The sequence below is a fragment of the Salminus brasiliensis genome, chromosome 8 (genome assembly GCF_030463535.1).
Source record: "Salminus brasiliensis chromosome 8, fSalBra1.hap2, whole genome shotgun sequence".
NCBI lineage: Eukaryota > Metazoa > Chordata > Actinopteri > Characiformes > Bryconidae > Salminus > Salminus brasiliensis.
The window spans coordinates 38,394,750-38,411,942 of NC_132885.1; the positions used below are offsets into that span (position 1 = coordinate 38,394,750).

At 42.8% G+C, this 17,193-nt stretch overlaps 1 protein-coding gene across 1 annotated transcript in view; it reads left to right on the forward strand.

Moving 5' to 3' along the window:
- The window catches only part of rab3gap1 (RAB3 GTPase activating protein subunit 1), an 82,043-nt gene that overhangs the window by 18,589 nt on the left and 46,261 nt on the right, over nt 1–17,193 (forward strand). The window contains exons 9-15 of the mRNA XM_072686542.1: nt 646–727; nt 1,277–1,345; nt 3,613–3,686; nt 9,695–9,787; nt 10,442–10,611; nt 15,416–15,526; nt 16,698–16,870. Coding sequence (XP_072542643.1) covers nt 646–727; nt 1,277–1,345; nt 3,613–3,686; nt 9,695–9,787; nt 10,442–10,611; nt 15,416–15,526; nt 16,698–16,870 — 772 coding nt within the window. The remainder of the gene's footprint in view (nt 1–645; nt 728–1,276; nt 1,346–3,612; nt 3,687–9,694; nt 9,788–10,441; nt 10,612–15,415; nt 15,527–16,697; nt 16,871–17,193) is intronic.

A 17,193-nucleotide genomic window follows, 5' to 3' on the forward strand; every position in this document is an offset into this window, starting at 1 on the left:
CTATTGATTGTAGACAGTGACCCTGGGGTTCCGGCAGCAGTGGTCAAGGTCACGTTGTTGGTTCCTTCATTGTTCCTGACCATCTGAAATAGTTTCCTCTTAGCTGAGGGTGACTGTTTGGATCATATATATATATAAATACTGTATATATTCATTAAAAATATTAGACCTTTCAATGTCCTTCAAGTTATCGTTACCGTTCATTCGGCTGGACCTACCTACACATGTCGGAGCTGAGACGCGAAACCTATATCTGCTAGGCCATGCTTTTTCTCTCTCTTTTTTTTTATTTTTTATTTATTTTTTTTTTTTTACCAGGTGTGCTCTTGCAGACACGAAGGCTGTAATTTTATTTGATGCACTTCAGAAGCTTTCATTGTTGCCATGGAGTCATATCAGCCTGCCGCACGGATAGGGACACCTTAAGATTATGTTTACTCAGTGGATTCATCACAGCACGGATGTTTACCTCTGTATTAAGCTGCACTAGAAAATGTTTGTTCAGCCTGATGATATTCTTCCATTTATATCTTAATGGTTTAATGCTGAGGATGGGGAGGAAAGGGGGTGTGGGGTGGTGAGGCCATAGCCTGCCATAATAAAGTCTAAAATTACACTTTCAGACATGTTGTCTTCTTATTGCAGACTTTGACGCCCTTCTTGCCGGAGAAGTGGGAGGCGTAGAGTTCGGCAAACTTCCATTCGGCGCTTGCGAGGATCCAATAAGGTGCGTGGGCCTTACTTGGAGACATATTAATATATTGATTTTCAGAAACGACTGAGCTGCAATAGCTTGAAATATATATATGTTTTAGCAGTTTAGAGTTACACAGCCCATCAGTTTTGGGACAACTAGCTTTGTGGAGAACACTGGTTGTGGAGATGCTGTATTTTTAACCCTCTGGTCCGATCCAAGTCCTTTTATTTATGTTGAATATCAGCTGATTTATTGTTATGGTTTTACGCAGCCTCATAAATATCCGATCAAAAATCGATCGAAAATATCCAGAATCAGCAAACACTTTAAAGGCAGGTGATGTCTTTGGTATGTGAAATCCGATAGGGTATTTGACCACTCTCCTTGGCAGAGTTGGTTGGTAAAGTTCCTGGCTTGTCCTCATAATTGCAGATTGCATGACTTTGGGCCAAACCAAGCAGTATTTGGCCCAAAATTTCTAAGAAATCCGTGTCCGTGAGCTGTCGACATGCAGTGCGTTTGTTATGAAACCCACTTTTGCACCTAAATAACCAAAGCTGTTGTACTCTCCTCCCTCAGCGAGCTGCACCTGGCAACAACCTGGCCCCACCTGACTGAGGGCATCGTTGTGGACAATGATGTTTACTCGTGAGTACCTGCTGCTGCGTGGTGGTGTTTTCAACTGCTTACGAAAATGAACTCCGAAGCGATGGGCTTCGTGAAGTTGAAAACGCTGGAGATGATGGGGGCGACATGGGTTGGTGTAGAATCGGGGTGTAGGAAACAGAAGTATGAGGTAATGAGGAGCAGGGTGTGTGGTGCATGAATATGCATCAGGTGCATAAAAATCAAAACACCCCGATGATGTCGGTGCCAAATTAATTTTTTTTTGTCACCTCTCGAAGAACCTGTTACCCATAATAATTTTTCACAGCTCCAAATGGCTTTAGAGGGAGGGGAAGCGGGTTGGAGGGGCCGGAGGGGGGCTCGGAACACCGCGAGCGCCTCGGCGCGGGCGCCCGAACGGCGCCGAAGCCGAAATTAATTCACGCCGAATAATTTTACGCTTTTTAGTTTAGTGATGAAATGCTGCTCAGTGAGCCATTGCATCGCATTAACACTGTTTGTGTTGTTCCTTCAAGTCCCTCCCTCCATTTGCATTCTGCGCACCACCAGGATGGGATGATAGAGCTCTCACTTGTGAAGCACTTTTTTTTTTGTGAAGTAGAGGAACAAATACTCACACCTGTAGATAAGGAGGGAAAAGAATAATGAAGGGTGCTCGAGCAAACAATAGGACTGTTCTCGTTAAACATCCTCTCGAGCCTCTTCAAGGCACTGTGGCACCCGAATCACTCGGGCTGTTTTGAGGCTTACGCGTCAACGGCACTCGAAAGCTGTCGGGCTATTCAGGGCTTTTTCTCGCTGGTGCCGGGCTTTTTTTTTTTTTTTCTTTTTTTTTAACGCAGGCTGGGCAGCATTAGCGCTCGTCTGCCTGATTGCCTTGGCTATTTTTCGCTGAGGATTTCTGGAGGATTTGGTGCCCTTTTATTAAAGAAATGTGAGTAATGAATAAACCTATAGGCTAAGTTGAAACAGGTGGAGGTGGATAATTAGAACACTTGGGTGTTTGTTAATGTTTGTTTGTTTGTTTGTTTGTTTATTTATTTATTATTAAAGCTACACAAATTGTAGGCTGAATAAAATTTTAGCCTTTAGACAGAGCAGTTAGTCACTGTTAAATTACAGCGTCATAAATTCAGAGGACGACAAACTTCACTGCTCTCCATACAGCCTTTAAGATGCCCAAGAAATCCCCAGCATGGAGTATAGAGTATGTCCACGCTCAATATCTGCACTTTAGGGTATCAATAACAAGCATTTGGAGGCGGGGCTAAGTGAGAACCCACCACCCATGGCCTAGAGGTGGGAAAAATCACCTCTATTTAATCATAAATTAAGGTGGAGCTACAGACACAGTAGAAAGTAATTTTTTTATAACCCCTAGGGGGCGCGCTAGTCAGGTTTGGAACAGCAAAAGTGTCATTTTCGTTAGCCTAAACTGGCTTTTTACAAAGATTAGATCAAGGCTCGTGGGCTAAGTTTGTGATGTGGTCCAGTATCGTGATCCTTATCCGAGAAATCCGAGAATCTCTGTTCTACATGTCGTACGTCAGTAGTTCCCAAACTAGTGTTTATTGGAATTGGGATTTTGCTGCACGTGAGATGAGTATGCCAGGACTTCAGCAGCGAGCGTTTCCAGCACCCATGTTTCCAAATCAATATCTGGATTAGTCCACTTCTGTGGATGGCAGCAAAAGTTTGGAAAATACTTGGAATTCTTGAAAATTAGTCTTTGCTTCTACCCACTAGTTTGGTCTCCCCATATCACACAATGCGTGAATGAATGCAGTCTTAGCAAGTAAAATAAACGTAAATCTAGTCTAAACTGAAATTTCTCATTTGAGACTGTTGTAAGAATTTCTACAATAAAACTTATGTCTACACTTTTGATTAGACATGTTTATTATGCATTTTTCTACTGAACATTGAACATTCTAAATCCTAATCTTAACCTTGAATCAACCCTAAATCCTACCCTAATCCTAACCTTAACCCTAAATCCTATTCTTAACCTTAACCATAAAATCATCCCTAAATCCTAACCCTAATCTTAATCTAAACCTTAAATCAACCTAAATCCTAACCCTAATCCTAACCTTAACCCTAAATCCTATTTTTAACCTTAACCATAAAATCATTCCTAAATCCTAACCCTAATCCTAACCTTAACCCTAAATCAACCCTAAATCCTAACCCTAATCTTAACCACTAACCCTAACCACTACTAGCTGTACTAGTCCATGCCAGTGTACTGTGCTAAGACTGTCAGTGTCCACTTTCTGCCTTTTCAGGGATCTGGACCCGCTCCAGGCTCCTCATTGGTCCGTTCGAGTGCGGAAAGCAGACAACCCCCAGTGCTTACTTGGTAAGAACAACATACAGCCTAGATCTTCTCTCACACTCCGAGAACCAAAAGAAGAGAGAAAGCAGTTCGGTGTAAACACACTGATCACATATAGTCAAACTCCATGGAGCGGATTAGAAGACAATTGCTGTGATCAATAAAGAGGCGGAGCCTTTGTTGAAAGTGGCTTAGAGACAGAAAAGGCAGTGACACAGCATCAGCGTTGCAATAGGCATGAACCAGCGTTACAGAAATAGTAGTGTAGCGGTAAAAGATTAAGAGGATGTAACCTGTTAGCTTTTAGCCTTGCCCCCCTGGGTTTGGAGTCGAACACCGGTCTATCTCAGGGAGCAGACGATGGACAGAATAGATGGCAAAAGCTATCATCCCCGTTTGCATTCCTGGCTTTAGCTCTTTTTTTGGGGTTTTATGTAAATATTAGTGCTGCAAATATAACGAGTCAGGACTGTGATGTAACAGTTTTGGGATTTTGGAATTTGCCTGTTTTCCCAGCTCTGTTTTGGCTCTGCTGAATTTTCTTCTGAAGGAGGAACAACAGTGTTTAAGGTTCACGGTTTGTCACTTTGATTATTCGAATGTCCCATGTTTCGTTCCAGACCACCTTTAATATAAACATAGGGACGTCCCGATCAAGGTTTTTTTTTTACCCCCAATCCGATCCAAGTCTGTCCATGCTGATCCAATCCGATTTTTGTGTTTCTGTAACTGATACAGCCCCACATCTGAGGTAAGACATGCTAAACCACACCAATAAACAGCAGTAAACTCACTGTATTTAGTAGCAGTTTCTAAAATCAGACTAAATTCTAATATGATCTACTTTTTAAACTCTGAGTTTCATATCTTACAGTCCAGTCTGACTGACCTACCTGACCATTCAGCTCCCAGATCCTCTACTCCTCAGTCAAATTACCATTAGCGTTAGTCTCCTCCTTGGTTCTCGGTGTGCCGTTCAGAGCCGGTTTAGTATCAGAGAAAGGAGCCTGGTTTTCTCCCTGGTAGAACAGAGCATTTCCACCATATTCTGGTTTCCAACCAGGAGGAATTCAGGAGTAAAGACGGGAAGGGAGGAACGTTAGATCTTTCCAAATGGAGAAAATGGAGTAAAATAGCTTTGTCGTTGAACAGCTAGAACCTTAAAAGCTGAAATCTGATCCATTAAAAATGCCTGGATCAGCCCCTGATCCCGAATCACTGGATTGGATCGGGATAATCTCTAATTGCTAGCTTTTATGGCTAACATACATCCACTAAAATGCACGTAGAAGGGTCTCTGATCGTATCGGTAGCCATGTTTACATTCTCAGGAATTTAATTATATATATATATATTATCACGTATTGGGATATTTGAATAAGTATCGCACCCAAGGGCTGCTACTGGAGTGTGTGTTCAGCACAGACCGAGTTGGATGAGGCTGAATAGAAAGAGGAGGGTGTGGTGATTAATTAGTGTCTCCTCAGCCAGCAGTGTAACTCGTCGCATCGCTTTTAAGCAGCTGCGCTAAGCACAATGGCACATCACCAGAGCGACTCGCGCAGCCGGGCCGTGCCAGGAATTAGTAGTCACAATCAAGCCTGTGGGCGATGCAATAAAGACAATAGAAATGGCACACCTGTGCCTGGCAGGATTTAGCGCAGCCAGGGCGAGAGGTTGGAGGAATACGTGGATTACCCGTCATTTATCTCCTCTTTACATCCGTACGTCAATTTTAGAACCGTTACTGATCATGATCTTCCACTGCTGTGAAGCATCACCGCTGCCTGATCCTGTGTAACTGCAGCTATTAAACCATTATCCCGTTTCTATTATTTCTCTTCTCCGTTTGCCCGCTATCTCGTCCTGCGGTTGTAAACAGCGTTTTGATCAGACGTACGGTTTCCGTGTTTTTCTTTTCCCTCCATAGAAATGAATGAAGTGCACACCATTCTAATGTCACTGTAACACAAATGCACCAGTAACACCCAACCAACCACGTGGGGTAGCACAGCAACCACTTCTTCACACTCTTAACAGCCACCCGAGACACCATAGCAACCATCTGGGATACAACAGCATCCACTTAGCCTTTGCAACCACCTGGGTTCCAATAGTAACCACCTGGAGATACCATAGCAGCCACTTAGCTACACCATAGCAGCCACATAGGATGCCCCAGCAGCCACTGATAGCTACTGCTTGAAATATCACGGCAGACAGTTTGCAACCACTTTGCAACAGCATAGCTACCTTCTAGGATACTGCAGAAACAACTTAGCAACACTGTAGCAACTGTCTGGAATACTATAGCAACCATTTGGAAAGACCACAGCAACTGCTTGGCAACTTTAGCAGCCGCCTATCACTATACCATAGCAAACACCTAGGATGCCATAGCAGTCACCTAGCAACACTAGCAACCACTAATCAACTCCATAACAACCACCTAGCAATAATAACCAATAAGTGACACCATAGTAGCCACCTAAGATATCACAGCAACCACTGTTCTACCACTTTGCAACAGCATGGAAACCGCCGAGGATACCAGAGCAACCACTTAGGAACCACCTGGAGATACCATAGCATCTGCTTAGCAACTCTATAGCAGCCACCTATCAGTAGCATAGCAACTACCCAGCAACTACCACTAAACAACTCCATAGCAACCACCTAGCAGCACCTTAGCAACCACTAATCAACTCCATAACAACCACCTAGCAACCAATAAGAGACACCATAGCAGCCACCTAAGATATCACAGCAACCACCTAGGATGCCATAGCAATCACCTAGCAACACTAGCAACCACTAATGAACTCCATAACAACCACTTAGGAATCACCTGGAGATACCATAGCATCTGCTTAGCAACTCTATAGCAGCCACCTATCAGTACCATAGCGACTACCTAGCAACACTATAGCAACCACCAAGCAACCACTAAACAACTCCATGCAACCACCTAGCAGAACCTTAGCAATCACTAAGCAACTCCATAACAACCACCTAGCAACCAATAAGTGACACCATAGCAGCCACCTAAGATATCACAGCAACCACTGTTCTACCACTTTGCAACAGCATGGAAACCACTGAGGATACCAGAGCAACCACTTAGGAACCACTTGAAGATACCACAGCTTCTGCTTAGCAACTCTATAGCAGCCACCTATCAGTACCATAGCAACTACCATAGCGACACTATAGAAACCACTAAACAACTCCATAGCAACCACCAAACAGCTCCATAGCAACCACTTAGCAACACTGGCGCAACCACCTCGGTACATGCTAGTAAGTGGCAATCCACGGGGACCAAGCACATTAAGGCGATATGGAGCCAGCAGGGCACAACTCTACTGCAGTGCTTTTGACTGATGCTAATTTTAGGAGATGTGGGGTCTCAAAAGGAGGATTTTTGGGCACAATCGTCCGTAACCACATCATTTACCCTGTATTACAGGCTCATAACGCTCCACAATCTTCATGATAAAATTGCTACAGTTTTCTCCTATGACCTCTACCTGTTACAGGTGATTCATGAGAAGGCGTGGCCAAACCAAAAGGACGGCGATGGAGGCCTTCACCGCCAATTACACCACTGCATTAGATGTCTCCTAATACCAAAAGTCTTCTCAGTCGTCAACATAATACTGCAGATATTGTAACAGGGATATTTTAGGAGCTTTCTGAGGCCAGCCCCTAACCCCATCCTTTGTACTGTGCGATTCCTCCCAGTGGAAAAACGGATTGGATTTCTCTGTGGAAGTTCAGCCGGCTTCAGCTTTACACAGCCCAGACTGTCCGCAAGCAGATAAAGCACTTTGGGGAGAAAGAATAGCGAGGAACTGTGGTCTGATCAAGAAAGCTGCAGGAAAGAGAAACTCTCATAAAGTGCTTGCTTTGGATCCGACTCTGTGAGCCTTCTAGAAAAAAGAAGAGTAAATTATGAGACACGGGAAAGGTCAGCACTGCCAACCGTAAAAAAGTTTGTGCAAGCTTTCCAAAACCGCTCAGTTCCTCACATTCGTCTTCCTAAGTTGCCGTGACTGGGAAAATTAGCTGAAATCTAGTCGGTGTGTTTAATATGTCTCGTTATGAAAGCGCTCTGAGGACATTATCAGAATATTCACTCTACACAGTCATATCAGAACATTATGACCACCTACCTACCTAATAGTGGGAATAACCACCCTTGGTACCGGACGACGTTAGCAAGATGTCGTGGCTTGGACTGTATTGGGGAAGGGGGGGGGGGGGGTGTTCATTATAGAGGTTAACTGACACTCACTGGAGTCGTCGTCCACCTCTGGCATCAGTGGCCTTCCCTATCAGTGGGGTATTATGTTGATTACTGAGAAGACGGCATTAGAAGACATCAGTGCTAATGCAGTGGTGTAATTGGCGGTGTGTGTCCCTTTATCATGAAGGCCTCCATCGTCATCCTGTAGGTTTGGTCACGCCTACTCACGAATCACCTGTAACAGGTGGTGGTCATAGGAGGAGGTGGTGGTAGTTTATGCATTGTGACAACATTAGAATTCACCTCACACTTGTCTTAGAGGGTCCTACCCCGCCAACAGTCTATTTCCACACCTTCCGCTTGCGTCGTTTAAACAGCAACGCTGCTTGTGAATATATCTACGCTGAAGGGTGCAGTGGTCTCGAATTGAGGGGTGTTCAGGTCAGTTTCTGTCGTATTGCTGTGTATCTCAGCAACAGAAAACACAGGAGGAGCTCCACTGACTGAAAACAGTCTAGACAGACGTTCGTCAGCAGTCAGACGTTCGTTCGTCGCTGTCTCGGCAGTGAATTGTCAACACAGGTGCGTGCAGCCCGACGCTCGTACACCCCCCCACGCTTTACACCACTGAAATAGCAACCCGCCAAGGTCAGTCTGACCGCACCTGGCTCTTAAAGGGAGCGTCGAGAGACACGCTGATTGGTTTATTACTGCATGTTACGCCCCAAAATAAACACACCCATGAATTATTAAGAGACTCAGTACATGACTTTTGCGCATTTCGAGCCACGTAAGGTGAACTTTTCCCGCCATTATGATAGCAAAGACACACCGACACGCCCCCTAAATCAAGCTGTTTGCTGCAAAGTTGATGGCTTGGCTAAGGATCGCTAAAATAGGGCCCTTAATGTTTAATTTAATACAATTAAAAATGAAATTTGTTCTTAAAGTACTTTTCGTTTCTATTTGAGGAAAATTCACTTCTAGCTCTTTGTTTACTGTAAATGTTTGAATGATTAGTTTGATTCAGTTTCCGGGTTTTGCTTGAATTTAACTGATTATAAAGAAGAATTTTTGAGAAATATTTGGAGAATTGCATTTAAGAACATTTTATGAACTGTTTACCTTTTAATGCTTACCTGTTTACCTGTTAATGTTTAAGTTTTTTTAGGAAAGCTTTTGTGAGTCTGGCCTCACTGGTCTTGTGTGACTGGAAATAGCTGCCCGGCCACGTTGCAAAGTCGGCCCTTCTTGTGAACAGACTCGCCTATAAGGACTTTGGCTTTTGACTTTTGACTACTCATATGTCGATTAGCTAATTACGACTCCACTTTTATAGATGCAGAGGCATTTAGGTCTAAACATACTCACAACAAAACACATTAGGTTTGGAACAAATTTTCCAGATTGCGATTTTTGAATAAACCCAGTAATTTTCACACCTGGAGTCCCCAGACTGGGAATGACCATGACGTACAGATTCAGAGGTCTGTTAAAAGAATGTTTACCAAATTTTTAGACTCAAATCTTGTGGTTCAACAGACTAATTGAATGTAAATGTAATTAACAATGTACTCATGTAATTACATTTAGTACCTACCTCCTTGTTTCTGAGCTTGTTGTAGTATTTGGTGTTGTTATAGTGGGCTGATTGAGGGGGCGGGGTATTGCATATGCCGGAGTGAGTGTGTGCCAGTGACCAAATGTCATGAAGCTGAATAGCCTGGTTTAATGTCACTGGGATTTAGCCAGGACTCTTGATTGACAACCTTTTGAACTTCAGGTGACTTCCTGATGGAGTTCTTCAAACTGTGCAGTCGGAAGGAGTCCACAGAGGAGATTCTGGGGAGGAATTCAGGGGAGGAGGAAAACAAAGGTGAGTTTTTGGATCCAGACTGGGTTTCTGTGTTGCATTTCAGGGCATATTAAAGAGGGGATTTCTTTAAAATCCAGAATGAATTAATTGCAGTGGTTGAGATGTAAACAAAGTGAGTACGAGTGGTTTGGTGTAAAATGGGTCATTCTACTTGCTGGTGGTGATGAGAACGAGGGGGCTTTCTTTTGGGGACTTCTTTGTCTTTTAACTTCTTACACATATCCTTCCGTCCTGAATGGATATTTAAAAAATATGTATTTTTGAATATATCATAAACCAGCGTTTTAGAAATCAGTGTATTAATGACCATTTAATGTTGTATTAACTTCTGATGGAGCTTATCGAGGCATTATTTGCATCAAACATCTGGTTCAATTCACCACCACGGACTCCCAGCCACTCTCTATGACCTTGTTTTACATCGTAACGATTGAATTATGCATAGATACAGAGGGAACTTACCTGTATTGTCCTTTAAAGTTAAGAATTGAGAAGTTTATGGCAGCCCACGGTTTGTGTTTTTTTTATTTTATATTTGGTAATAAAGAATTTTATTAAGCCTCATCCTGGTTAATCAACAGTTGTATTAATTGTTCTTAATTCTTTTAGAATTAACATGAAGAAGCCTTAATGATTTTTAATAATATATTGCAGAAAACAACGACATCACGCAAGCGCTGTCCAAGCTGACCGAGCCCACGGCCGTGCCCATCCCCAAACTCTCCGTCTCCAACATGGTGCACAGTGCCCGCAAACGCATCCGCAGGCACCGCCGCCTAGACCAGTCCCCTCTTAACAATGATGTGCTCAACTCTATCCTTCTGGTGAGGGCTGAGAACACACACAAACACGAAAACACACACACACACACACACACACACTCTCTAACAACACTAAGGTGGTAAGGAATTGATTGATTATAGGAATAGTAATTCGGATGGCTCCAAAACAGACAGGCAGGAATCTGCAGCCATGGTAGATGGACAGCAGGCCAAAGGAGCAGTCCTCCCAAGACACAGCTCAGTTTTTACCTCATAGGCCTGCAATCTGCTGTTGGCCACGCCCAGAACACACAGCATCGGAAACGACTCGTATGCACAGATTCCAGATCCTGCTTGGAGGCACGACGAGCCCTTGAGTCGACCCATCCCACCATAATGTCCGTACTGCAAGAAGCATAACAGCTCATTGAAAGGACAGACCAGTGGGATGATGGCCACTGTCTGCAAGACCCCACCAACCGATGCTAGTCACTGTTGACTTCCTATGTCTTAGGAGTGTTTTCCACTGTTATCAGGCACGCTTAGTAGACCAGGTTCATCCAGGTTTGCTAACTTTACTTTACTATCCCTTTTAATCAAACTTAGCATGTCGCTAAATTCGCAACTCCAGTGGGCTTGGTTTTCTTCCCCTCTGTTTTCAGAGCGTGCCTTCACCACTCGGTGAGCTCCCACACGTTTCAGTGCCTGGATTCCAGTCGTTTCTCCATTTCTGCATCAAATTCATTCGTTTCTATTCTCTGGAGCTTTCAGCAGTCCGTCAGTCGCACAACAGCTCTTTCCCATTTTTGTGTTTTAGCAGTATTTACAGTGAACACTAACGCTGCCAGTCAGTGGGCGTGGCTGCAGTGACTTTTACCACCTGTGACATCACGTGCATACCTTCTATTACTGGTTTGCTAAGCAGCAGCAGCAGGAGTTGTAGGACAACATGCATGAATGTGGGGGGCGGAGCTTTTTTTTATGGAGTTCAAATATCAACAGTCGCTCTCCAGAATCGCATACCGCACCTTTAATGTAGCAGCGTCTAACCCCAAGGAATTCGGGTCCATTTATTGTTACACTTTTTATGTGCAGTGTAAACAAATAAAAAATAAATAATAATAATAATTTTATTAAAATGTGATTATTCATAGTTTGGTTGGGAATTGCCATAACATTTTTACTGAACACTCTGTCATAGACATCACCTACACAATGGATGGTCTGCTCTTGCTTCTTCAAAAAACTGATGCTGCTCAATGCTTTTCTTTCATTAAAGTGATATCTACGGTAATCTTATCCGCAGTGTATTAGAATTGTCTAGCACAGTGAGAATGGGCAGTAGATTAGGCTTTTCCAACCCAGTTTTAATATTGAAAGTATGTCTGGGGACCCTCAATATTAAAACTAGCTTGGGTGGAATTTGGTTTTTGGAATCTGGTTTAATTCAGGAGCCCTCAATCACTTCACCTTTCAGGGAGCTCCATGCATCTCCCCCTCAAGTATCCTGCATCCAGCAATGATACAGATGGCACATTGACACATGCTATTACACCAAGAATTCATTGACCATTTTCCTCAGCTTTTTCTGCTGCGTCCAAATGACCTTTCTTTCTGGCTAAACATCAAGAATGCTAATTATCGTCGCGTCTTCTCGCGTGAACGAGTAGTACCTCCAGATTCTGCTCATGCAAACGCAAAGGAAGGATCTGATAAAACAAATAGTTTGGCAACGAATTTAATTCACTGGCTTTCCTCCTTAACCCAAATGTAATCGATCAGCCAAGGCATGCTTGGCTTTTAGGCCTCTAAGCATTGGTTCTATCGTTGGGATATCACGTTAGATCCCTGGTGATGCCATAGCTGCAACCGAGTCCCAGAGAATATAACTTTCCTCCCCCCCATCAATGAGCATGATGCTAGCTAGTGTGGGCACCAGTTAGCTGACCCAACAGAAGTGGCCTTTAGTGGCCGTTCTTCTCCAAGCTTTTTGTTTAGCTGCCTAAACACCTCTGAAAAGGAGCAGGAAGTTCGAAAAGAAGTGGTTGTGGAAGTGGTGTCTAGCTCCACATCTGGTCTCAGATGTGGCAAATGCTTGCCTTTACCCAGCCAGTACTGGTGGGGAATGCTGGTGTATGTGGCTGTTCTAGATTACACTGATTTAGAAGCTGTTCTGCATTGTTTGCTGAAGCTCAAGACCTATATTTGAGCCTTTAGGGAAGAATCCTGGCTGCCATGTCCCATGATACTGTACCTTTAAGACCGATATAAGATAAATAGGTGCTGATTCTGATTGGCTTTTCTTCATTGGGCCTCTTTCAAAAATCAGTCAGAGCTGAAACACTCCTGAGAAAAGGTGGGATTGAACTGTGGTAGGCTGAATAGGCGGAGATATGTAAATGAGCTGGTTCTTGTGAGATCAGAAAAACAAGCTGTGTTGTTTTTTTTTTTGTTTTTTTTTTTTTAAGAAGAGAAATAATAAAATAAACAAGTTTAATAACAATTCTATAGTAATGTTGAATCTCAAAATTGGATATTCAGTATAAACTATATTTTATTTGATTTTACTTGCCAAGATATTTTTTACGGTGAATAAAATATATATACACTTTAATGGCCAAAAAGGGTCCTCTGTACGACACTCTAGTAGACCATTTTAGATTCCCTATAGAAGCTGAGAACGATCTTTTAAAGGACATTTAAAGAACCTCCACATAATGTAAAGGTTCTGTGAAAAACCTTCTAGGGAGCTAATAGTCCTTCTGCTACACCTTTTAAAGGGTTCTTCAAGTGTTCGTAAAGGGTTAACATAGACCCATGGCAGCTCAGAGAACCATATAAATGCTTAAATGTTCTTCAGAACTTGGGATCTTGGGACCGTTTTCTTTATTTAAGAAAAATGGTTCGATACAGCCTTAACAAGGGTCCTTGTCAGTAACCTATGTAGACAGTCTGGAGCAAGCTTCTCTTTTTCCTGAACTTGATCCTACACACAAAATCGAAGTGGGATTCCTCACGTTCTAGTGTTGTTGGTGTTTAATCTGATATGAAAGGCCTTCAGTCCAGCTTCTGGAGACCTAAGCAGTATGGGCAGTACACACATCTTCTACGGTGATCCAATCACAAATGGTTGGCAAAATGCATATCCATTTCACCTACCATTTATTATTATTTTTTATTTATTTATTTATTTATTTATTTTAATAAACCCGCTTGTTCGTACCATCGTACCACCTTTCGACTTAACACTTGTCTCCTGTAATACATGTAAAGCCATGGGTGGATTAACTGACAGTACCAAACTGGGAGAAAAAAGAGAAATTTGACGAAACACAAACTGTACGTTAGCTCGTTTGCATTAAGCGAACAAGTTTTTAGCTTCTTTATCGAGTTTATTTTGTTCCACTTTAAATGAAAAAGTGCCGCGAATACATAAAGGATATATAAAACATATAAAACAGTATGCTTGTAAATAGATCAAATTAATATACATATTTCAAGAAGACACGCTGTGCTTATTAAATTATTAATTAACAATTACATTTTTAAAAATCAAACTGATGTTCGAATTATCCAGTTATAAATCAGTGTTTACCAACTTGCATGAAACCTTAGAAAAATTAAGAAATTGAGAGGGGGGGGGGGGGGGGCATATGCTTGGCTAAAAAGGTTCAGACACAGTAGGCAGCGCTCTTCCTCTTAATCAATCTGTCGTAAATCTTAAGAGCATTTATTAAAAATGAGCTCATCTGTATTTTTGTTTATTCACAACAGGTGGTAACAACGCCTGAGATTCTCTTTTTTTACAGGGAAACAATTAATACTCCCAAAGTCCTTTTAGGCCTTTATAGGCTTCCTTTATAGAACTGCGACTGGCTCTCCAGCACTGCACATGGATGCACCTCTTGTCCATTGCTAAATCTTGTGCTTGGGTGTGGGGATGGGAAGGATAATGCTAATAAGATATACCTCACTATTTGAAAATAATGTTTGTTGGAGGGTGTAGCCTAAAACAGACAACTCCTGTGATAATCGGGGCCTGCGCTTAGACAGTTGCGCCACCTGGGATCCTCAGAAGCAGAGTTTGCTTGTAAAGAAAATGCATCAGCTTGTTGTCGTTGCTTCATTGCAATCACGATGACGACTGCAGCAGAGCAGTAAGGCGTGTTTTTTTTTGTCATGTTCGCTGCATTACATTGGCCGCTGTATCTCGTATACTTTTTTTTTTTTTTTTTTTTTTTGGTAAGCAAACAAGCCAAGAGTGGGATTTTAGCAGAGACAGAACTATGATGCCGCTTCTCGCAGCTGACACGGCATATTTCTGTGTAATTAGCCTAAAGAGCCTGATGTTTTATTCATTGGCCACCGACTCGGTTCTCATTGGCCCAGAGGCTCGGCAGTGAGTCATCGATGAATAAAACATTGGCGCGTTTGGTGTTGGGTGTTTGTACATTTACATAGCGTCGTTTACAGGCAAAGTCAGCGAGACAAGGACTAGTGCACTCGGGGGATTGGAGGTGTGAGAAAAAGAATGTAAGTTTTGCTAATGAGTCGTTTTTGTTTTTTTGTTTTTTTTTTGTTTTTTTCTTTTATGCCAGGGACCAATTAGGAGTTGATTAGTTGGGCGAAACTAATTGCGCCCCTGTTTGCGAGAGTAGAGGATTAGAATTGTCACAAAGTCACAGAAACGAGTCCTGGAGAAAATTCTGACTGTGTGTGTTCTGCTGGTTTACGTCCTGTAAACGCTCTTGCGTTAATTTGGAATGTGCTTGAAAGAAATTTCAGTGGTGCTCGAGTAAAGACGATACACTTGCTGACTGTGTGTGTGTGTGTGTGTGTGTGTGTGTGTGTGTGTGTGTGTGTGTAGTATCTCTTTCCAGATGCAGCTCTGGATAAGTCCGACTCAAGCGAAGCCAAAGCAGCCCAGTCCAACCCAGGAGGAGGAAAGAATGACCAGGACAAAGATACAGAGGATTATGTAAGTCCTGCCCTTTAACCTCACACGCTAGCAAGAACCTATACACTGATCAAGCCTAACAATAAACCCACTGGCAGGTATGGGTAAAGGTCTGGTTCAGAGCATCTGGGTCTTGTGAGGTGGTGTTCCTGGAATGCAGTGGTCCGTACCTACCAGAATTGCTTCAAGGAAGAATAACCGCTGACCCAGCAAACAGGTGGTTTTAATGTTATGGCTGATCGGTGTGCACCAGTTTCTGTTTGGTCACTTCTGGTCGAATGGCAGGTTTTGTTGTATTATAAAAGTGGAAATAAGTAAGCAAGTCCTCTATGGACAGAATGCTTCTGCGTATGTAAAATTTTCTGTTCATTTGCTAAATTTAATATATTAAAAAATTAAACATAAAATGTGGATTGTACAACAAATGCTGTTATGACACCTTTTAATGTTTATGTTTTTATTAAAATAAATTCAGCAAATAAGTAGAAAATCAAAGATTAGCAAATAAAACAGACCTTTTCATTTATTTTCATTTAGAAAATCAACAAAACTAGCTCCCAAGTGGTGCAGCTGTCTAAGCGTTGGGCCCATAATTGGGAGATAATTTGCTAATTTGGTCACCAATGAGTCCCAGAAGACATAACTGACATCACCTTGGCCCTCCCTTTCCCCCATCACTCAGCTCAGTGCTAGCCAGTGCAGGCGCCTGTTGATAATGAGCTGTCTTTATTGTTGGATGCGCTGCAAGCAAGTTTCTGAGCAAGCCTGAGGACACATTCAAAACACAGTTAACGTCCCAATGAAAATACTTATTGATTTGTTTGACTTTAGATTGACATTAGAAAATTAATAAAACGGGCTAGCAAGTGGTGCAGCTGTCTAAGCGCTGGGCCTATTATTGGGGGAGATCGCTAGTTTGATCCCCGGTAATGCAGCAGCCGTCTGTGACCATGACTCCCAGAAAGCATAATAGGCATTGTTTTTTTTAGATGGAAAGGATGGCCCTCCCTCTCCCCCATCATTCAGCTCAGTGCTAGCCAGTGCAGATGTCAGTTAGCTGCTATCTTTATTGTTGGGTGCGCTGCAAGCAAGTTTCTGAGCAAGCCTGAGGACACCTTCAGAAAAATAAATTGACTTGTGGGTAAAAGTAGAAATCTACATGTTGTTGTTGTTCTTCATCTCTTCTCTCCAGAATCTGTTTAACCTGCTGAAGTCGGCACCCTCTGACAGCCTGACCTACCGGCTGGCCCTGTGCATCTGCTTGGTCAACTTCTACCATGGGGGCGTGAGGGCGGTGGCCCACCTGTGGCAGGAGTTTGTGTTGGAGATGCGCTATCGCTGGGAGAACAACTGCCTAATCTACGGGTAAACTAAAAAAATGCCTTATTGGTCAAACTCGGTCACTTAACACTTCAGATTAAGGTTAAGTTAAGTTGATCCACTCGAGGGGAATTGCTCATTTTGCGGCCTAACTGAGCCCAGTTATGGAGCAGCACCGAGGCGATGCAGGCTATGACCTATGACTCTCCAGTAGCTGGTTAAATTATTATCTTATCAATTGGCTGCTGCAAAGTTTGTCATGTCAGATAACGTGTGATACAGCTTTATCCCCATGCCGTAATGCCTCTGACCATATGTTAAGAACATCAGATGTAAGGAGCAGTGGGCGAACCAAGGCTGGTAGAGCT